The 24186-nt window shown below is 40.8% G+C and overlaps 1 protein-coding gene across 1 annotated transcript in view; it reads right to left on the reverse strand.

Annotated features, from left to right (window-relative positions):
* ASCC3 (activating signal cointegrator 1 complex subunit 3) overlaps window positions 1-24186 on the reverse strand; it is a 267934-nt gene that overhangs the window by 38965 nt on the left and 204783 nt on the right. Inside the window, exons 34-35 of the mRNA XM_056856333.1 lie at window positions 20227-20338; window positions 19764-19898 (exon numbers count right to left, since the gene is read on the reverse strand). Coding sequence (XP_056712311.1) covers window positions 19764-19898; window positions 20227-20338 — 247 coding nt within the window. The remainder of the gene's footprint in view (window positions 1-19763; window positions 19899-20226; window positions 20339-24186) is intronic.

The following is a 24186-nucleotide window of genomic DNA, read 5'->3' on the forward strand; positions in this document are numbered from 1 at the left end:
GAAATGGGGTGAAACACTTATACATGAACCCCAAACCCATCAATGTTAAAGGGAGAAGTAAAAGGAGAGAAGGAAAGTTGCAACTCCTTTTCAACTCTGTTCTCATCCAGTACTGAGACCATTTCCCAAGGCAGAACAATGATAAAGACTACTTTTCTAGTCTTGGTACAGTCTAGTATTCCTCAAAACAATATTGCCTCCATGAATGGAGGTCATAAGGAACTATTTCTCTTCTCCAGATCAAGAAGTAGTGGTCATAATGGGGGTGAGGAAGAAGATGAAAAACTGCCTAAGTACCATTTAGCTTCTGGCCTTCAATAGATTAGTAGTAGAATTACTTGGAGAATGCAAATTGGTTAAATGTACTAATCTGAGAGGCAAGTGGCTGGAAATGGATTGTACAATGATCCATTAAAAAGCAATTAAATTAACCAGATTTTATGGAATTCATGGATCACTATTTTATTTTACAATTGCACCTAGATCCGTTCCCACATACTGCAAAAAAATCTACAACTTGTTACGTTTGTGGAACCCTCTCCTTCCCCAAGTAGACAAAAACATGTCTGACAGCAGCAGGGCTGCTATTCATTTGAACTGTATTCCTATGTACATTGCCAGAAACCTCTGTGTCATTTGACCACATGCAAGATGCACTATACATATACAACCTCTTATACTTAAGCATATTACACACACGTTTAACATCACAACTCCATGAACAACAAAAGAAGAGAAAATTGTTGAGTACAGTTGTGCATTACAACAAAACTCATTGTCTGCTTAAAAGCCATGAGAGTTTATTTAGCTTCCAGCTTTACTTTTTAACTAAAATGCGCATACCATGGTTGGCATTTGTAATTCTACAGGGATCAGGAATCTAGATGACCTTTCCCACTGTGAAAGAGCACTGGAAGGTCAGACTTGGTTAAAAGCAAGTCTGACCAAAAGCTCAGACTTCTTCTGAAGTGTGAACTTAAATTGTAATAAACATTACAGCATAGCAATACTAGCATACTTTGGAAAAGAGCTTTGATTGATTGGGGAGGGGCAGGGAAAGAATTGATGACTCTAGCATTTAATGGAGAATCAAGCACAGAATCTGGATTCAGAGCACCTTTGTTCACATGCAATTCACACCAAATACTTTCACTGTCATAACAAAGCAAACTAAACCGATAAAGGCAATTCTTACTCTTGCATTAGAGATGAATCCTCTAATAGACCAGAGAACTCTATAGCTTTAAAAACAGTGATTAGAATACAGTGTAAATAATACCGATGAAAATGAACTCAGCAGAATGAAAGGGAAAACTAATTGTATGCACTTTCTTTCAGAATCCCCCAGCAAGTTCCTGAAAAATCATAGTGCATACTATAATAGTATTAATTCATCCCATGCCATTAAAATAGGTCAAGAGGGGAAAAGGCCAATCAAAGCCCTACAACTGTCCTATCAGCCACTGTTGTATTAAATTTTATAAATCTCCTGTCGGCTTTTAGGTACTTTATAAATATTATATATGATTATTATAATCATTATAATTAATTAGTTAACAGTTCTGCAGTGATTTTTTAGTCCCGATGGCAGCCTTAGTACTGTACTACAACAAAGCTTAGGCAAGATTTAGCATCTTTGAAATTATGAATGATGAGCATCTCGGTGGATGTTTCTTGCTAAGAATCAACAAAAAAATCTATTGCAACTGAAGAGAACTTCATGTTCAGAGGCAGCATTGTTCTGAGTATCAGGTGCTAGAGACAAAAGAACATGGGATCTAGAGCTTTCTCAGACTCTTGACATGAGAAAAAACGTACAGATTTTGGAGTCTTTTGACAGTAACAAAGCAGTACCAGTAGATTTGCTTGTGTGTGTGTGTGTGTGTGTGTGTGTGCCGTCAAGTCACAGTTGACATGGCAGCCCCGTAGGGTTTTCAAGGCAAGAGATGTTTGTAGGCAGCAATGGTGCTACCATTAGGTAAACTAGGAGGTCGCCTAGGGTGCAGACCTCAAAGGGGAGCAGAACTGACCTGAGGGGCATTTTTTAAAAAAAATAGCAGTTTCAAGTTTTGTGTTTTTATTTTTTCTACAAGACATTTGTTTCTGAAAATTGTTTTGCAATGGGGGGGGGTCTCAAGTAGTTAGCCTCGCATAGGGCACTAAAAAGCGTGGCACTGGCCCTGTTTGTAGGTGGTTTGCCATTACCTGCCTCCACGTGGGCTGAGAGATTTGTGAGAGAACTGTGACTGGAAAGGAAGACTGAAATACTCAGAAAAGGAAAAACCTGGAAGAGCAGCAGCACAAAAAAATTGAACTAGAAGATCATTTAAGAGAAACCTGGACTGTCCTCTGTTTCAGGTACATATATACCTACAGGGTTGCTGTAAAACCAGTTATAAAAAAACCAACCACCACCACCACCAAAGTAAGCCACAGCATCAATATAGGAGTTTCAAACTACAAGAGCAAACAGCGGCAAAACAAAATGTTAGATGATAAAATATTTACCGTATATACTCGCGTATAAGCCGAGTTTTTCAGCCCAAAAAAAGGGCTGAAAAAAGCCAACTCGGCTTATACGCGGGTCAATACGGTAGGGTAGGGGAGGGGGGAGGAGGGGGGAGGGAGGAGGGAAACTTACCACTGTCGCCATCCTTCTCCGCCAGCCCGCTCGCCTAGGAGCGGCCAGCGGGGCCTGCCTTGGACCAGGCAGGCCTCGCTGCCGCCCCCCCCACCCCCGCCGCCAGCCCGTGGCCTGGGAGCGGCCAGCGGGGCCTGCCTGGGAGCAGGCAGGCCTCGCCTCTGCCCCCGCCGCCCCCCGCCGCCGTCCCGCTCGCCTTCCTGCGGCCTGGGAGTGGCCAGCGGGGCCTGCCTGGGAGCAGGCCGCCCCCGCCGCCGCCCCCGCCGCCGCCCCACTCTCCTTCCTGCGGCCTGGGAGCGGCCAGCGGGGCCTGCCTGGGAGCAGGCAGGCCTCGCCGCCGCCCCCGCCGCCCTCGCTGCCGGCCCGCTCGCCTGGGAGCGGCCTGGGAGTGGCCAGTGGGGCCTGCCTGGGAGCAGGCAGGCCTCGCCGCTGCCCCCCCCGCCGCCGGCCCGCTCGCCTAGGAGTGGCCTGGGAGCGGCCAGCGGGGCCTGGCAGCCTCCCAGGCAGGCCTCGCGGCCGCCCCCGTCACCAGCCCGCTCACCTTCCCGCGGCCTGGGAGCGGCCAGCGGGGCCTGCCTGGGAGGCTGCTGGGCCCGTGCCGCTTTCCGCTGCCCGGAGCGGCCTGGGGGCGGCCTCCTGCGGCTGCAGGAAAGCCACCCCACCGGGGCCGCGCCGCTTTTCGCCGCCAGGAGCCGGTCAGATAAGCCTGCGGCGGGGGGGAGGAGTTATAAGCCGACCCTCGGCTTATACGTGGGTGCCTAATTTTTCCCCATTTTTGGGGAGAAATTAGGCACCTCGGCTTATTCGCGGGTCGGCTTATACACGGGTATATACGGTAAACGTCTCTGTTATGGCACAGACGTCAGCTATTCAACCTGTTGTTGACAATTAAGTTTCAAAAGCAGTCTAATCCCGTTGATTGTTATTGACTACATTTTACAAAATGACATCAATTTAAACCAGCCAGAAATTCTGACAATGGTTTGATGATAATAAATGATCTTGAGCTGTAAATGGGCAAATACTGCCAGGATGTTAGACATGAAATTAAAAAAAAACTTATTAGGGAAAAATTCTCTCCGGTAAAAAAAAAATCAACAATTAATTACCTTAAGTTAGGTGTTAGTACTCCAAGAAGTAGGACAAACTACCATAGAGACATGATATGTTAAAGGAATATGTTGCATCTGATCATAGCAAAATAGAGGAAAATGAAAAAAAAAATTGTTACAAGGATCACAATGTACACATCAGAAGGCACCTGTAACCTCTACATTTTTAATCTGCTTATGTTACTATCTGCCACTTGTAAAAACATCTAGCTATTAAGACATGATCTGCCAAGAATGATACTGGAAGCTAACTTGAACCAAGAGAGCTACTTTTGCTCCGATTCAAACTTGCAAGAACTTCTATTAAAAACAACAAAGAAAAATAGAGATTTTCAGTACCAGATGTCTGGGAAGATCCCATTTGGATTTGAGCTACTTAAATTTGCAATCATGTATTTATACATCTAACAGAGCTTCTGTTTCCCCTAGAATCTGAAAATTAACTAGCTTTGTAGCATCTTCCTTGATCTGCCACCCGTGCCCTGAGGATTAGAGACTCCACCTGAGCTTGTTTTACAAGCATAAGAGAAAAAATTAATCTCTGCTGGCAGCGGTCCCACTGGGATACTGATGAATAATGATATTCCTCTCTTGCTGCCCTCTCAGTCCACTAGAAAAGCCACTCTAACCCAGCAACGTGGAAAACGCTGAAACCATTCCAGCTGTGGATTAGCAGGCAGTCAAGCATCCATCTGCTCTGTGCGAATCAAGCATGCATTCTTGCTAACATAGCAGTCACTGCTACCATCTTTTAGATGTACACTTAGAATCTTTTAACAAAGAATTAAAGAACCTAAGCTATTTTCCATACCAGAATACTATGTTCAATAGTTTTTGCTCTGGCATAGTCTACAATGGCTATCAGATAAAGATCAGGAAGCAAGAGCACTACTTTTCCAAGTCATGGGCAGAACAGCATGTGGAGTTCTTGCATCCTGGGCATCATATCAACTACCAGAAACAGAGATGGCAACAGAGGAGCAATTAAGTCAGTGACATCTAAAACATCTCTCATTTCATTTGTTTAATGTGTGATCCTAAGCAAATTTATTGGGAATAAATTCTGACAAAAACCAATAGGGCTAAATTTCAAATGCATGTTTTTTAAAGGCTCCACTGCTGTTTTACGTTGAAAGAAGGCATCAAAATTCTCTACAGTATCAGAGGAGCGTGCCTTTTATATTTAGGCGCTTTGGAACACAGGCAGGTTAATGCTGCTGCAGTTGTCTTGCTTGTGGGCTTTCTAGAGGCACCTGGTTGGCCACTGTGTAAACAACTGCTGGTCTTGATGGTCTGATCCAGATTGACTTTTCTTATGTTCTTAAAATTTGAGATTGATCAGAAAATATCCAAAAGCATATTTCAATTTCTGTTCTCTGTTAATATTTGTAGTGTGTCATTAGCCTAATTGTTTTTTGAACTATTGAAACATCTTTTCTCTACCCCAAACTGAAATGAGTTTTATTATTTATTAAGCACTTGAAATACTCTTAAGGATCAGTACAGCAGTTAGAAGAATTGGATCCCTGCCCTAAAGACTTACAACCTAACAAACATAGTGGAAAAGTGACGAAGGTGAAAAAAATCAGGTACTAATTCCTACACAATGTGGACCAGGTGGTCTGCCCAGCTTCTGGCTCAAGAAATTGAAAGCGCAGAACCTGAAATGTAATTGTTTATGAAGATACACTCTGCAAGCAGGAAGCTTGATTTATACATCTGTTACTAACTGTCTAATAAATATTTTTCTAATTTATTGACACAATCTGTTTAATCCCTAAATTGACTCATTTACACAAGTGATTTGGGAAGACTGATTTAGTTAATATATTTTATATTAGGAGGGAATACATTTTATACCATGAAGCAATTTGAGTTTGATAAGAAGTTCCAGCAGAGGGATTTGCAAAAAGTTAAACAACTTAAAAAAAATTATGCAAGTGTAATTGACAGTGCTATTCTAAGCAGAGCTACACAAAAAATCTTGGTTGCTGACCTTTCTTCACCTAAGACGTTGGAGCACCAATGCAGTCAGAGTAAATGGAATTAGTTATTGTTATGCCTATGGGCTGATTTTAAATGCTGTTACCTGCCCCAAGTCCAACTTTGGCGGGGGGGGGGGGCAGGATATAAATTTAAGTTAACAAAATAAAGTAACAAATAATAATAATAGGAGATCACTGATCCAGACAGACCAGTGGCCTTACTTGGTCTACAGCAGCTTCACATAAACAAGGCAGATACCTGATGGGACAGATCTTAACACAATGTTATTCCGGTGTTCTAGTAACTCTCCACACTCTCTAGAACACTGGTTCTCAACTTTTGCTCCATTCCCCCCTTTCACCATTGTTCAGAATATAATTCCCCCCTTCCCAAGATAGTCTAACTCAAAAGGTGCATTCCAAATAATATGTATATTTGCTGAATAGTGGTCCCAATTCCCCGCCCCTCCGGAACCCTAAAATATCCGAGGGAGAATTCCGCCCTTGTTGAGAAGTAGCTCTAGAAGTAGCTGTAGTTCAGATGAAGTATCAAATATCTACTGAACACTTCAGAGAATGTAACTGCATCGACTGGGAAAATCCAGTGAAGAGCAGTGAGGTGGGGCCAAAAGCAGCCAATGGATTTCAGTGGAAACCAAGAGAGGAATTAGTTGAACCAGGGGCCTCCTTGCACAGCACTTTTCTGGTATGTTCAAGCAGACCATTTATCAGCAGCCTGTTTTCATGGGGATGTGCAGTGGCAGACCAACATTTTTTGGGACCCTGAAGCTTGAACTGTTATGGGGGACCCTTCACAACCAGCAACAAAAGGGCAACATCCAACAAGGCCCAAATGCTGGAGAACAGGGTGGTGGGGTAGAGTCCTTTAAAATGGGCCATACAATGAGGTCTGGGTAACCTTTCCATCAGCAATGAGGTCTGGGTAACCACTGTTATCTTCTTCAATGGGGTTGTTCTATGGCAGATGTATTGGTTCATTCTCTAATAGAGAGATAGAAGATCATCAGAGGGGGCTCATTAGGATAAAGAGGAGAAAATCTGATTTTTGGTGTAAAATGCACAAGCAAGATGAGTGCAGCCAGAATTGAGAACTCAGTGTGTCTTTTTATGGTTCCGATTGGCTCTAGCCTAAGGGCTGAGACACAGAACTATTAAGCTATGTATCAACGAAGGATTTGAGGACCCTGCTGCCAAAATGTAGGCTATGAGTAGATTCTGGCGAGCTCAGCAAGCCTATACAGCTGGGGGTTTGGGTGCTGCAAGCCCCTGAGAAAATTTTGAAATTTGACCAATTATAGCAACTTTGAGGCCATATGAAATGGGTATTAGAGCATATTCTAAGATCAATATTAAGTACTTCAACCCATTGGCTTATGATTCTATCACTAAAATAGCCTTATTTTAATAAAAAACACTTAAAAATATCCATCGATTTTCTTGAAAAATTCACTCATTAAAAAAACGTTGCTTCAGGGCCGCTCCGGGATTAGGGGCCCTGACGCTTAAGCTTCATTAGTTTCATAGTTCATCCGCCACTCAGGATGTGTCAGCCTTGTCTATAACTGACTTCCTTCCACCAGTTAGGATATAGGGCTCTTGGTTCAACAGCAGCAGGTTTTTTTTACTTCTTTCTGCCCTACCTCAAGGGTCACCACCAGGAAAGTCCTGATCCACATCTTTAATTTTTAAATGGCTTAATGCTGCCACCCCACCCGGTTATTTTCCAACAAGAACAAGAAAGCATCTCTTCTTTTCAAATAAAAGTAAAACACTGATGGTGACATGGTATGCATGTTCATGCCAGTGATTTCTGGAGTATGCTAACTCAAGCAGTGGTGCAATTCCAATCAAAAGAGATGTGCTTTCCCCATCAATTTCAATGGGATCTAGATTACACTCAACCAAAATTCAATCAGGATTTGCATCGCATGGACAGGCACTCACATGCAAGGCCGAACTAGAAAGAGGAAGAGAAAAAGAGAGCCAGAGGTCATCACTGGCAATCCCAGTGTTGGATAGAAATCTATTTGTCAAATAGGAAAATTAGGTATAGGGGAAAGCCAAAGTCTCTTAACAATATATAAAGACATATCTGTATCCCTCATACCCATGATTTCTATTACCTGGCCCCAAGAGGGCTTCAATGGAAAGTAAAGGCAGGGAGAAATTCAGCAGATGGCTTCTCTCATAATAATGCTACAGACTAAACAAACAAAAAACAAACAAACCATACACTTCAGTATTCAGATTTCTAAGATTTTGACAGTGGTCCTTAAAAGGTAAAGGTAGTCCCCTATGCAAGCACTGGGTCATTACTGACCCATGGGGTGACATCACAAGCGACGTTTATTAGGCAGACTATGTTTACAGGGTGGTTCGCCATTGACTTCCCCTGTCATCTACACTTTACTCCTAGCAAGCTGGGTACTCATTTTACTGACCTTGGAAGGATGGAAGGTTGAGTCAGCCTTGAGTCGGCTACCTGAAACCGACTTCTGTTGGGACTGAACTCAGGTCGCGAGCAGAGCTTTTGACAGTGGTCCTTAGGAAAGTATAAATGGTTTCAAAACTCTGTGTAAGCCTTGGCTCTGAAAAACTGAGGCTGATATTCCTAGAGATTTTAGGGTGTTTCCTAGTACAAGCTGCAATGACCTAAACTGCAACTGGCAACCTGCTGAGGCCAATGGTACTGATTTCTGACTACACATGCCTAGGATTGGATAATCCAGTTGACTAGGTGGTGGTACTATAAAAGTAATACAGTCCTGGCTTATTTCCATTTTTCTTCTCCAGTAAGAAGGGTACACCTGGTCATGTTATAGTTAGGTGAGGCATGAAAAACAATCCAATATATTAATACCCATTCTAGACCCCCATTTCTAGAAACTATGAAACAGATGGTCCAGATCTTTTGCTGTACTATGGATTTACTTCTAAATTTATCTTTATTCTTTAACTCTGTTTTTAAATGAACAAGTTTTAAGAGAAGGGGGATTAGACCACTGCAACAGAATGAAAAAGCAAACAATTGTTTTTGCCATAAATGGAAAAGGACATACAAGAATGCTGTTTCTCAAATATCAGTCCATTGTGCTTTTGAACTTTGTTCTCCTCCAGCCCTCTGCTTTGCACTGTGTGAAAAATACGATATGCCACATTCAGTCAGCAATGAGTGGTGGGCACTGTCAGCTTGATTTACCTACTGATTGTGCTAAACTGGGAAGGCGGAGAGCGCCAGGTGTTTTTAGTTTAAAGTTAGCTTTAGAACTTTAAAAAAAATCCAAATAATGATGGAATTACTTGTGTCTGGGGAGACAATCAGAATTAAGGTCTCAGGAATATGGAATGCTTGCAGTGAAAAATAGTATCATTTTCTGGAATATTAAGGCATAGTCTATGTAGTTTCCCCCCCAAAAACCCCAAATAAATCTATTTCTGCAGCCGTTATACAGAAACACAACAGCTTGAAACACAATTCAGTTAAGTTCTAGATTCTCCCAATACTAGCTAATACGCTGAAGTCAACTGAAGAGGTTCTACCCGTGCTATGATGTATGTGGTGGCAGCGGCTGGGAGAGTGGCTCGTTCTGATGCTGTCTCACCAGCGAGCAATGTGTGGCAAGCAGGGCAACTGCAATTCCTGAATCGCTGCTTATTAAGGTTAAAGGAGCTCTGCACTGACACAGCTAGGTCTGAAGAGGCCAAACGATCTTTTGGATTGCATAGAATCACAGAGTTGGAAGGGACCACCAGGGTGATCTAGTCCAACCCCCTGCACAATGCAGGAAACATATTGTAACTAACAGTGTATTCCTAAGGAGAGTCTAAGCCCATTCATTTCAATGGGCTTAGACTGGAGTAATTCTCCTTAAGAATGCACTGTAAGTGTTGCCTACTGCTACTGAGGCTAATCTGGAGACTGCAGTAGATCCCACACATTATGCTGCAGCAACTGTCTTCAGAGTACCACTTGTAGTTGCTGACTCAGTTGCTCACAAAATAATTCCGAGTATCTTAACACGAAACAGTACAGTATTTACTTTAACGTGGCAGCTTATTCAGCACTTGATTCCAATGCCAGAAATAGAGGCTTAGTATTGGATAGACTAGGAGATGTCATGTTCAAATAAATGTGGGCTAGGCAAGTTCATTTGTTATTTTATCTTCATTGTGAGGAGCAGAATGATACAAATTCTGGAAATCCTGAAGTCAAGAGAAAAAGGAAAATTTCTGGAAAAGCCATATTTATTTTACCAGATCTAAGCTTACTTCATTGTTTTAAAAAAAATTGCTTTATATATAAGTAAGAATATAACATTGTTCTATTTGTCATATTTATGTGATTGAGAAGGATGAAAACGTTAGATTTATTCAAACAATAATTACAAATATACCCTGAACAGTGGGTTTGAGACTTGGACATAAGAATATGTCAAAGAATATATAAGAACTGTAATTAACTGATCCTGCAGATCATCTTACACAGCTAACACACTGTTATTGCAAAACATTTTGGGAAAGTAAAGAATAGATAAAATGTTTTAAACCCCTGCATTAAAAAACATGTTACTTATCTTTGTAAATATTTCATAAGAGATTTTTTTCAGTTTTCCCCAATGAAAAAATAGGAAGATTCTTAGAGAAAAGAAAGGGCTAAAGCCTACCCCCCACACCGTTTTTTTATGAAGAGGACAAGAGTAGGAAAAGCAAATACAAAAGAGATTCTATCGAAGAACACGGTTTCTCTGGAAAGCAACACATGAACAGGTACCATGGCCACAGGTCTTTAGAATATTTGCAAACCTTTAAGAAAGTGTTTCTCATTATATTGTTCAAATAAAAGGAGGGGGGAATCATATATTATAAGCCTTAGATGCAATCGTTGGTCAAATGGATCCTGTTTATTTTGGTGGGGTAGCCAATAAGAAGGAAGATTAAAAGAATATTGCACATTCACTCATCTGGCAGAGCAAAAAATTCTGCTTTGGTTACGAACACATACCATGTTCAAGCCATTCCTGCCAGAAGGAAGATTTGCACCATGTCCCCTTCATTTCCCCCTAGGAATGACTCCTTAGCTGAATCTCAGACTGCTTTTCCAAGAGAATTTGAAGTGCTGCTTGAGGATTCTCTAGGAGGGCAGCTTCCGTATGGAAAAAAATGAGAAACATATTGATGGTGTCCACATGATCCCCTGGACTGTGAGAAGAAACCCAAAGAGAGAGGGGAAACCTAAGCTGCTGCCAAACAGAGAATTTATAAAACTGAATAAATATACTGAATATGTCAACTGTGTGTCTTCTTCATAAGCCGCAGTTCCATATAATTTCCCCTTTTCAACAAAATGCTGTCTCAGAGTTTTGGTTCTCAAAAGGATAGTTGTGTCCAAAATGCGCCTGAAAAATTTCTTTAGTTTAATCAAAATCTCTATTTGTCACCACCACCACCACCTACATTTCCCCCTTTCTTGCCAGTTGTGAGGCTGCAGTTTTCCTTTTCCTTTTTTGCTTTCTCAGGATTGCAGCTTTAAGGGGTAATCAGATGTGATGGTAACACATCACATGTGCTTCAATATAGCTCTGTGTGCTTCAATATAGCTCTGTTCCAGGAATACAAAAAGGAGGGTGGACAGATTGGGGTCCAGGGGAACATGAGTGAGCAATGCAGAATTCTCCCTGGCCACAGCTTACATCACAGCGTCCATTTCCATCTCCTTCCCCACCTTCATTGTGACTGGTGCCATCAGCTGAACTCTGAGACCAGATGTGTGCTTGGTTGGGAGAAAATCACTTGGAAAGGACAGTGGCCTGGAAGTCTCAAGTCGGAGAGTTGTGCTCTATTTACCCCTGTGCCCCTTTTGCAGTTGAACACAGATCCCAATCCTCTTTCCTTAGGTGACTGGGTGTAGCCCATGCTTAACACCACAGGCATCACATCTACCTTGACCTTTAAACTAAAATGAGATGGATACAGTCCCTTTTATATATATACTTTTATCACCCCATGGAGTAGTTACTTGAAAACCTAACCGTCAAAATAAATCTCTTAACGTTAGAGGACTGAATATAACTTCAAATATGCTAACACTGAGATTTCAACCGTACCAGTTAATCTCACATGCACAAATGTTCCTCCAGTGCAGGGAGCTGCACTGAAAATCTTTATGGGACTAAGGTTTACCATGACTGCCGTCCTGCCTGATGTTTTGTTTATGCAACAAATTGTTTGGAGCCTACAATTCTCTATAATATCAGCTGTTCCCTCCCAAGAGGCTTGCAAGAACTGGTCTGCAACTTCTAACAACCCAAGAAAACTTCTACTTCACTTGAAGTAATCTTTTCAAAATTGTTGCAGTACAATGCGAATTTAATTTCTGAACAGTTTTGAAGAAAAAGACGATGCTAGCTATCCATTTTATAAAGTAGTAAAGGAAAGCTGAGTTAGAACCCACCAAGGCCCATAGCTGTGAAGGGACCTGGCTACCTTAATGGGCCGAATAACACAATACAAAATCCCCATGGCTGCCACAAGGGTTTTGTATCACGTGTGTGACAGTAGTTCCATGCCCCCCGATCAAAATGTGCATGAAAAGGGGCTTCAGGTTATCCTCTCTAGCCACTTTTGGCCCCAGGAGCTGCTATTTGCTCTGCTGAGAAACATACCCGTAACAATGTATACAGTTAAGTTACCAAATGGAGCAAATAACAGCTCCATGGAGCCATTTTGTAAAAACAGAGTGGTGGAGAAGAATTCCTTCTTCATTAGTGAGACAACTGGAGTACAGCCCATGAATGCCTGAGAAGAACGGAACTCCAGGATACGTGTGTGATACAAAATCCTTATAGAGGCCACAAAGACTCTGCATTGTGTGAATTGGACCATGCTAGAATCCCTCTATGAATTTCCAGCTCTCATTTTTTTTAAAAGTGTTTCACAAGCTCTTTATTTACAGAAGGATAATGGAAAATGTTAAAGTTGGGGAAAGGGCAGCTGCAGGTAGCTTTTCGAAATAGTTCTTGTCCCAAGTCACTTAACCCCCTTTAGTGACTAGATTTATTTTTATATTTGTTTTCCACTTGCCCCTTCTTTTTCCCCCCTCTTGCTTGCTTACTCTCCCCTCCCCTCCAATGTCAGTAATGACAAGTGGGCAGAACATCTCAGTGCGATCTACACCAATTTTGTGTATGCTACAGTGGGGGATATGTTATGTAATGGGAGGACACAGGAGCCAAAAAAAAGTACCCAATCTCACTCAACCAGGTATTCGTTTTTAACAATTCATTGCAAAGCATCTTAGTACAAGTTCCCTGTGTGAATTAATATGTGCTTCTAAGAGACTGTGGAGATCCAGCGTAATGTAGTGGTTAAGGTTTCAGACTAGGACCTGGGAAACCCAGTTTAAATCCCCACTTGTGCCAGGGAAGCTTGCTGGGTGACCTTGGGCCAGTCACACACTCTCAACCCTGACCCTAGCTAGTATTTGGATGTGAGACCTCCAAGGAAAACCATGAGGCATGACACAGAGGTAGGCAATGGTAAACCACCTCCAAACATCTCTTGCCTTGAAAACCCTACGGGGTCGCCATAAGTCAGCTGTGACTTGATGGCAAAAAAAAGAAGAAAAAAGAAAAGAAAAGAAAAGAAAAAAGAGGGCGCAGAACATTCATTTAATTGCCAGTGACTAACCTCTGTTGACCTCCTATCCTCACCTTCCCCAAATCCGGCATTAAGGCTAAAGGTCTGAAGAGAGCACAATTTTTACAATCAAGAAGCCTCTTACTGAAGAAAAAAGTAGTACAGGTACTGGCGTTCATCTAATGATCCATGGACCATCCAGCTGCAGCCCACTGAGCTGCTTAAAACTTTCCTCCTAGGAGTCAGTGGACTCCTAGGACCAACATAGGAGTCAAAGTGGAGGTCTACAGTGGGAGAAAGGAACCAGTGGTTTGTGGCTTGATTGGTGCCACTGCATGTATACCGAGGGGAAATAGATGAAAGTTCAGAAGAAAAGTTCATGGAAGGAGCTGGCAGGGTGAATCTTTTCCCCTTCCTCAAGCTTGCTCTGAAAATCCTCTTGGAGGATCAGGAGAGACTCGCAAAGAAAACACATCTGCAGCAACAATAACTTATCAGGTAAAATCACCTGTAAATTGCTATTAATTTTTATTCTCCCAAGAAAAGTTGAAAAGATGATTAAGAAATGTGCACCTTGAGGGTACTTTAGCAGGTCTATGAGTCATTTGGAAGGACAGAGTTCTTCTTGCACCTAACAGCTCAGTTTTTCTGGGAATGTGGACAAGGAATCCCCATATCAGGGCAAAGGGACAGACTAGACCCCCCCTTTTGGAGTGCAAGAATCCATAGATCTGCTGTCACGCAGGTCAAAGAACTAGCTGGAAAATATATTGATTGGTTGTGGGGATCCAATAGTCCACCCCCAAGAATTGTATAAGTGACCCCCCATAGAGACATAGTCATCACATTTACTTCTGGTATAAAACTGAACGAGCTTTCACTCTGTTATCCAATGCAAACAATTTCAGCATAGGGAGACACCACTGTGTATCCACAGACAACAGCAATTGTGGCTTTCAAAACAGGACGTTCTGGTTGTGACACTGGTCTTCTTCTATTTTAAATAGACACTATAAAAGCTTCTATTCCCCCAGGGCTCTTCTCAGCATTGGTCAGCTATCCTTCAGCTAGAAATTATCAACCAAAAAGGAACTTCTTCTCTGGAACAAAGTCAGATTGGGATTGATAAGAACTTGGGTCGGGGCCTTTTGAGCTGTGGCCCTATTGAATCAGCTAACCACCAAGACCTGTTGGCCAATTCAAATACTATCCTTGAGTTTGTTTTTGGAAAGTGTAGCTGACATGGTTCCCACTATATCGTTTTGAGGACATGAGACTAAAGAGGCCCCCATGAGAATGCACAGCTGGCCATGAAAATTTTGAAAAGCGGCTGTCTAATGCATGGAGAACATCAGTGAGGGAAGACAAGAGATCAGAAGGGGGGTCTGTAAAATTTTTAATAACATTGCTAAATCACTGCTCAAGGAAATAAGTGGTGAACAACAACAACAAAAAACTCAAACATCCTTCATAATATTTAAACTCTTCCACAGATATAGAAAAGGCCCTGTGAGCTCCCTCTTGTGGGGAAAAACTATTGATGAGCTCGTACAAAAGAAATTATGAAATGACAGTTTAGGGGGAAAAAATACAAGGCAGTGATTCTCAAAATGCTGTTTCCTGGAGGAAGGGCAGAAGAAGCAGGAAGTCCCAGAGATGGAAATCTGCAGGTACTGCATGTAAGACAGAAAGGCTATGTTGACCCTGGAAGCTGCAGAGGCAGCTTCTGGACACAGCACCTTCTCCTGATATCATCTCCTCTTCCTGGCTCTTATAGGAAGGAATTGTAGATGCCCTTTTCTAGTTTTCATTCGGAGTAACTCCAAGACCGAAAAACAAGGAAGAGCCTTATTAACAGCCCAGGGCCCAGCTACAAACACTCGGCCTCCACAATCTTCATGGTAATCCTCTCAGCTGAAGCCTTCACTCTGATAACAGACAAAACACAGGTTCCCACCAAACACAGGCTCCTACCATAAGCCGAAGATCCCGAACTTGGCTGGTGCGTTTCAAAATAACTTTAAAGTAGTCCCAAATAGGCTCTGGCAGATCCTTATGAGGTAAAATAGAGTAAAAAAGGGAGGGGGAATGGTGGGAGGACCTCTTAACAAAACTGCTTCATGTTGGCCATCTTGGAACATACTCAAATCAGTAGAACCAGTTTTTGTTCAGTGTCACGTGTTGATTACTGACATATCCTTACTCATGTGGTAGTGGGCTGCATACGTGCAGCTGTGTGCAGAGTTTCTGTGTTCACTTGTCAAGCAAATGGCTGCTGATGAGGTGGGGGCTCAAAAGGAATTTAGAAAGGATCCAGAGTTCAAAGGTCTAAGAAACACTAGTATAGAATAATAGTAGCAACAGTTCCTTAAATTTAGGCATAGCTAACATAGGTTTACATATTTTTTACTATTATTTATCAACCGGTACTTCTCAGATAATTAGCAGATTTATATCCAGCACCAGACTTGGCATCAATATCAAACAGATAAAAGGAAGGTTCTGGAACTGACCAGAATTTCCCCTAAGCTCTACCATTTCCCCCATGAATTTAGGAATTTTACACTGTATTAAAGTAAAACACATTCAGCAATTATTCTTTACTTGTCATTTAGTGAGGTGTATCCAGCCACCATGAGCCAAGAGGAAAGGCAAGGTATAAACATTTTAATGAATAAATATCTGTAAAGATTACAGTACCTTGTTTTATTTTTCTTGTCTCTGAACACCATACAAATCAGGACCAGCACAGCCTTAGCTTTACCCCTGTTTCCTAACCCAGGCCCATGGCTAACAAGACACTGTGAGGCAGGCACTGCTCATCAAATCAGCTGCAGTCATTTGGGGAGGGTCTGGGAGGAAAGGAGGACTCAGATGGTCCCACTTTTCCTGGTAATGGCAGAATGTCTTGGTAGAGATCTTCATTTGTTTGAGTGAGCCCCCCTCCCTCAATATTCAGACCTACTAACATTGGGCTGTTTGTGTGCTGCTAACAGCATAATTCTTTACAAGAAATTTCAGTTTTATAAAACTTTTTAAGTTTTATTTAAAACTTTTAAGTTTTATAAAATATAAGTTTTATATAAGATAGTGTAGCGAATATACAGATGAATAAGTTGCTATAAACTCAAATATTAATAGTTCCTTTCTTCTAAGTATATAAACTATATATGTTAGGTATCAACTTAGTAGAGGGGTATAAATATGTACTGTTTAGATATATTGGCTAATAGGCTTGATAAACAGTATATTAATATAATATAATACAGTGGCGTAAGGTAGCTAGATTATATACAGGTTTGAGTATAAATGTGTGTATTTCAGTTATGTTAAAGACTTAATTACTTTCAAGATCTATCGTTTAAGAGTTGGTATTATAGTATGACTTATCTCCACTCTAGTGCGGAAGTTGGCGTGGATCTTGTTATAGATATGGAGTAATGATTTTGTCTGGGGAGTGAATGTTTCATGTTTGTATGTATGTGTTATGTTGTTATAAAAATAAAAATTTAATTCAATAAAAAAGAGAAAATAAATTTCAGTTTTGAAAGGTCATAAAATAAAAAGACCAACAGCCACATCTCCAAGCAAAGAACAGTTGCATACTTTAAAAAATAAAATAAAAACTGTCACAAGAACACTGCATGACTATTCCATGTTCACAAGCCTCCCCCATCCCCCACAGTTTTCAGTGCCGGCATCATTAAGAGATTCTTCAAATTACTTTTAAAATATCCACCTCCCCAGGGATTTTCACTTGCATCTAATTAGACTACTTACCCCATGCCATGTAATTCCCTGTTGCCAAAACTGTTAAATGCTTCAATAAGTAAGTGAGAAGGGCATCAATGGAGCAGGACAGATGCAATGCCATTGGCTAACAATAGAGGTGTGAAATGAGTCGCTTAATTATAAAGCTCATTAATGCATGGTGTTTAAGGGGGGGGGAACTTGGGGTGATGATTCTGTTAAAATGCCTGGTTCCTTCAACAGAGCATGGGACTGCAGAAAACTTTCAATTTACACCTTTAATAAGGAAGACTGGGATGATATTTTAACTAATAATGATAAAAATCAATATCTGCATAAGAGAATTTTAGGCTGAAAGATAGATCATTAGCAAGAGAAGTCTTCTCACAACCCTATTACATTTATAAAAGCATGATACATTTACGTTTTAAATTTTGTGTAATGCACTTGGGCATGGTAAATACATAATTCACAAGGCAAAGTGGGGGGGAGCGGCCACTATGAAGACTCACAGACCTAACATGCAACTAATCTAACGTGTGTTTTGCCACAGACCTAAGTGCCGAAATATGCTGCTTTTAGGATATAAACCGTCGTGTTTGCCTTTAAACAACATATCAGTCAGTAGTTTTGAAACATTCAGTGGGTGGATCCTTAACATCAGCCAGTTTTTTTGAAACTTGAGGACAGACAATTTAGTAACTAGTTACATATACTTACTACTTCATTTATCATGCCCTGGCAAAGCTGAGCTATGCTTGTTAAAATGTTGCTGACTGTTATGCAGATTTACTGGGGCAATTACAAAATGTTGACTGCATGTATTTTATTGTCTCACAGCTTTCTCTTATATATTTAGGCTGTATGTTTGCTTCCATTGTGGCACGGATTAAACAACACATTTGATCAACTGATTTCATTTAAGCAGGATCTACAACCTTTGTCCAGTCTTGGAAGTGGCTTTCCCTGGATCCCGCTCTCAACCAGATCCTCTGGCACATGCAGAGGGGTCAAAAGGCGGCGGAGAGTGGGGCTGCCTTTCCCACAAAACACCTAAGAGTTCTCTGTAATGCATACAGAACCCAGAAGTAAAGGCCTGTAACACTTTGTGCAAGTCTATAAATGTCATTGCTAAGAAGAATCCCTAAAAGAAACCATGTGACAGCATTTGTGGAGTTCTGCATTTAAATTACATAAAAGCTTAAAGTAATTTCACCAATTTAAGTGTTGCTGATGTATGATGAGAATGTTACTAAACATTAATATTTTTGCTGTTTAAGGAAGATTATGCAATAGATGATATTCTATATGTTATTTGTCAGGATGGTGGACCTAACACCAACAGAATTACACAGCGGCAAGGTGCTAAAAAGCTAATTCAACCCAATGCTTCCTCAAAGACAAAGTTATCTGCTTATCAGCTTGCCAAAAACCAAACCACATAACCTAGCAAGTGTTCTTCAGATGACTAATGCAAGAAATCAAATCCATACACTGTGGGGTGAAGGAGGGGAAGGAAGAAGACAGATAGGTCTGTGTACCCAGTTTTAGACTGCTGTCCCTTATAGTAGCTTCTCATGCCACATGGCAAACGTATTTTGAAATTGAGGGACTTTCAAAAGTGGTTCTTGTGCTACATAATGGGCTTCTGCTGTTTGAAAGAAAAATGTTAGAAAGTCCTCTGGGCATGCCCAAAGTAGCTCTTTGGATCCCAGCCAATATGTTTCAATCCTTTTTTTATAACAGAAAATTATACCACTGTATTGCATAACACATACTTCATCTGCCAGAGCAGCTACCTCTGGCTGCCAGACAACACATTAACCTGGCATGAACATAGCTTAAAATTAAAACTATGAAAGAACCTTCCACTCTTACTGCAAGGTTTTCAAATATATTCTAAGTGTAAAAAATTTCTTTAAAACTTAAGGACTTTTCAAGACGATTCCTAAAAGAAAATAATATATAACTTTCACAATTGAACATTTCTGTAATGAGTGCTTTCATTGGCACTGATTTCGTCTCTGTAAAGGAGTCAATAATTTAGAAAGTTCAGGATGCATTTGAGAAGTCCCCCAAATTAAAACAGATTGCAACTTTTGATACTAATTTCTCTACAAACTCTATCACATGTTAGGAGGTTATCATTAAGTCTACATTGTATGCTAACGTACAGGTGTCCTTCAGGGCTCCAAAGTAGATCCAGTTTACAAACAAAATGGATCTACAGATCTGTGCAAATTTTGTTATGCTAACACATATTCATTAGGCAAAGTCAAAGATCCTAAGGAAATTAGCAGACAATACCCTTATTAAGACAGTGAAGGCCCCATTCCTCCATAGTAGTAGAAACTATAAAGTAACATCTTTGGATTAATACTTAATTTGGTGGTGGTGGGGGAAAGTGCCCCCATGTGGTTTGTAAGGCAAGAGATGTTCAGAGGTGGTTTGCCCTTGCCTGCCTCTGTGTTGTGACCCTAAAAATTCCTTGGTGGTCTCCCATCCAAATACTAAGCAAGGCCGATCCTGCTTAGCTTCTGAGATCTGATGAAATCGGGCTAGCCTGGGCTATCCAGGCCAGGGCAATACTGAATTTAATAAATAAAAAATACAACTTACTGTGAGAACTGAGAGAAGTTCTTCTACGCTGCATTCAGGTTTTAAACGGTCCTTGAACATTCTTACTGTTGGATGCTTCAAATAGTAATATGAAGCAATGCGGCCTAGCGTGAGAGGTTCAATGGTGTGGTCATCCTATTAAAAATGGGAAAATGCAGATATTTTATATAAATGCAATACAGTATGGTTGATACTCTGCCACAGTTAACCGATTTTATACAGTACTCTAACAGGGGCATTTATCTGTGTATTTACACTGAACAAAAGTGATAAAATAAACTTAATTCTGTGAGACTGGCTCTAATGCCAAGTAACTGAAGAATACCAATAGGTGTAACAGAAGGTGTCACAGTACCCTACACATATTTAATCATACAAGAAATTTCAGTGCAAAGGCCAATCCCTCATAAGTATTATCTAGTTTTTCTTTTCGGACTTTTAATGAAGTGTAAAATAACCATACCTCTTCAATTTTAATGCAGTAAGAGTATTCCAGGTCGATGAGTGACTTCTCAACAAGGTTTGAAAGGAACTTGTTCATATTGTCATGGCTTATATCATCTAAGTTATAGTAACTGCATAAATAAAAATGCAAAAGAGAAGAACTTTTAAAATACTGCTGATACATGAATGACATCGTGATGATTTGTACAGCAGAAACAAACACAGTACAGATCATGACTACCGTAAGAATTAGCTGGACACAACTGCTACCTCAAATGAAACTTTTCCCTGCTGGCATGTAAAAACTGTTCTGGGTAAATGACCATATAAATGATTGAGATGTTACCCCGCCCCCAATCTATACTTCTGCAAGGTTTCATAGTCATAGCTGATCCTTCCTCTTTCTCTAGATGGATTTTTGAAGAGAAGAAAAAACGTCTGAAGCTGTCTAATGAGCCCCAAATTAGGTACACTTGCTTGCTGTATTAGTTATCTCCTAGCCCTCAGAGTAGATGTGTTGCTTTGATTATGATATTGTAACCATGAAAGAAGTTGTAAAGTATCACACGAGAAGCCAGTTTAAATATTAATAAGCCTGAAAACACATACCCTAGTTACCTGAAAGACAACATTACTTTCCCATTTATGTTGTCAAGAAAAAGAAGGGCCATCTTAAATTTGTATCCAAGTTACAGTTACTTACAGTAATAAAAAACTGAGTGTAACCTTTATTAGGGGGAATCATCTGACATTCAGGGGCTTTCTGTTTAAACCCAATATAGTGAAGGAATACCTCATTTTATTGCTAGGGTTGCCAACCTCCAGGTAATAGATGGAGATCTCCTGCTATTACAACTGATCTCCAGCCGATAGAGATCAGTTCCCCTGGAGAAAATGGCAGCTTTGGCCATTGGATTTTATGGCATTGAAGTCCCACCCTCCCCAACCCGCCCCTCCTCAGGCTCCACCCCAAAAATCTCCCACTGGTGATGAAGAGGGGCCTGGCAACCCTATTTATTGCACTTTGCTTTATTGTGCCTCACAGATATTGCGTGGTTTTTTTGTTTTTTTGTTTAACAAATTGAAGGTTTTATTGTGGTCTGGAACCAGACCAGCAAAATCTCTGAGGTATGCCTGTATTCTTACTGAATACTTTACTAAGCAGGATGGAAAATTTGAATTAATTTGTGAACAGACAGCATGGGACCAGAAGTGGTCTGTAGTTTGGATCTTTCTGGATTTTGGATGTGAAGTTCGACTGGCGGGGAGGAAAGCTAAACTGAAGGCTGAGCGTGTTCACAGTGCGCCCAGCTTTCAGTTTAGCTTCCTTCCCCGCCGCAGTCAAACTTTGGCAGCGGCGGGGATGCTAAACTGAAAGCTGGGCCCCTGAAGTTTGATCTGACTTGCAGCCATGCTGCTCGGCCTCTCCAGACTTTGGCTGGGCAAAGGCTGGGCAGCGCGGCTGCAAGTCAGATCTGTGCGGTCCCCGGCCTCTCAGAAGTCAGGAGAGGGCCATGCAGATCTGCTTGCATGCTGACTTGAAGGGTCCAGTTTTCAGGTCAGTCGGGATGTGGGATACTCAAACAGTATCTACTTGTGTTAACATAAAACCCTGTATAGCCTGTAAGGCGCTGACCTGAATTGCCCAGGCTAGCCTGATCTTGTCAGATCTCAGAAGCTAAGCAGGGTCAGCCCTGGTTAGTATTTGGATGGGAGACCACCAAGGAATACCAGGGTTGCTGTGCAGAGGAAGGCACTGGCAAACCACCTCTTGCCATGAGAACCCCCAAAAGAGGTCGCCATAAGTCGGCTGTGACTTGACGGCACTTTACACACACACACACACACACACACAGAGCCGATTGAAGGCAGCAACTTCTCCCCACCCCAACATACCTGGCCTCCCTTCCTGTTCCCCTGCTCCCTTCTACGAGCTGGATTAGAGGACCCAGGCTGCTTCCAAGCTGGTCAGCCCCTGGCCTCTATGTATTGTAATGAGCACCTTCTGTTTTTTAAACTTATGAGACTATTGGTTTTAACTTAGATCACTTATATGCTGCTATGTTTTTATGTTGTTTTATTGTTGTGAGCCACCTGAGACCGGCTCCGGCTGGGAGAAGGGCAAGATATAAGACTAAATAAAAATAAAAGAAAATTAAAAAAAAAATTACAGTAAAAGGTTTGTTATCCAGCACTCATGGGAAATGGGGGGGGGGGCTGGTCAATCAAATGCATCCTGCCCTGTCCTCTACCTAGAATCCCAGGAGCACTCCAGCAGAGCTGGCTCCTGACAACCTGAGTGGGGTACTTGTGTGCCCAAAAGACACAGGAGGTTGAGGGGGAGAAGCTTGACCTCTGGTTAATACCAGTTAAGTGAACATTCTGGGAAATCCAGCGCTGAACAACAAAGCTTTTACTGTAATACAAGGCAAGCATCTATGGACACTAGCGCTGATGCTGCTTCTCATTTATTTTTTACTGCTCTGCTATTGGAACATTTGGTCTACATATATATGCTCTCAACCAAGATTTGTGGTCTCATTTATTTTCATTAAAACTCCATGGTTTGTGCAATTGTACCAAATACCTTGCAACAAATTTGAAGCAACGTGCCAAAAAAGGTGGCACTGTAAAAATCAAGATGGGGACAGGGGGACGTTGCTAAAATATAATGATTTAGGGGTTGTAAAATATGAACGTTTTGCTAAAAGAAAATGGAAAGGAATGCAGATGTAATTGTGCAAACATAGCATAAATTAGAAAATAAACATGGTGAAATCATATTGATTAAAATAAATGGTCTATATTTTTGTTTTAGTTATTCTACTAAAGGATAACAACTTTTAACTTTGATTTCAATATGAATATTGACAAATTAACTGGAAATTATAAGCCAGGTGCCAATTGAAGAACATCCAATCATTTGAGCATGGTCAGTGGAACTTTTCATTTAAAAAAAAATGCAGAATCCCACGCCATATCTCAATTTTCTTTTGAAACTCCCATCAGTTAGAATGGGGGTGAGGAGCATCGTCTACTATTTAAGAGTTCAAAGTTTACTTGGGCACGTTAAAAAGGTTACAGGGTTCTTTGGATCTACGGATACTTGGTTGGATCAAGCACAAAATTACTGCTTATGCTAGAACTCTTGCACAAGCAGAAACACAAGGGGGAAAAAATCAAAGTAGCAAATTGTGCAAAGTCAAACTTATTGCATTTCTCTTTGCAAAATACCTTGTGCAACCAATTTCTGGGGCACTATAATATATAGAGATGAAAGCCCTAGGCACTGCGCAAGAACTGAATTGCTCTTTTATGTTTCTGCTTGCATATTACTGGATCCAAGCTATTTTTACTTGTAATTTACCCAGACTGTATAACAAACAGAACATCTACTTTTGAAACATCATCATGTTAAATTTTTGACATTCTAATTACTCTTAAATTATAACTTTTGCATAAAAATGTTCAGTTTAAGATTTCTAATCTTAACTGTAGATTAAGTAATGGAACTTAAAAATTGTATTCTACAGAAATAAAGCAATACTAAAATATTAATTTCTAGTCTGTATGAAGAAGCATAATGTAGGGAATAATTTGTGTGAACACTTTCCTTTCGTCATAATATTCTTTTACAATTGCAAAATAGCTAATGTAATAAAAATGCAATTAGACTGTGAGCCAGAAGGCCTTTAAATGAAGCTATTCGTACAGTTCAATCAGAGCCCACGTATTATCACCATTATAGTTAATACCATCAACAACAATTTAAAACATGGTCTCAATAAAGATATTGTGGTAGAACAGGATTTCGTTTGGCATAGCCACAGTTACACAAAGTATTATTGATCAAAACTAGCCTTTCTGGTTTGAAACGGAAAACTGAATGTTTAAAAATAATAATGAATTCCAAAATACTCATGTTATTTCTAGGAAACTTAGAAGTCTAACATAACAGTAGGATTTTTATTTTATGTAA

The sequence above is a fragment of the Euleptes europaea genome, chromosome 10, assembly GCF_029931775.1.
Source record: "Euleptes europaea isolate rEulEur1 chromosome 10, rEulEur1.hap1, whole genome shotgun sequence".
Taxonomy (NCBI): domain Eukaryota; kingdom Metazoa; phylum Chordata; class Lepidosauria; order Squamata; family Sphaerodactylidae; genus Euleptes; species Euleptes europaea.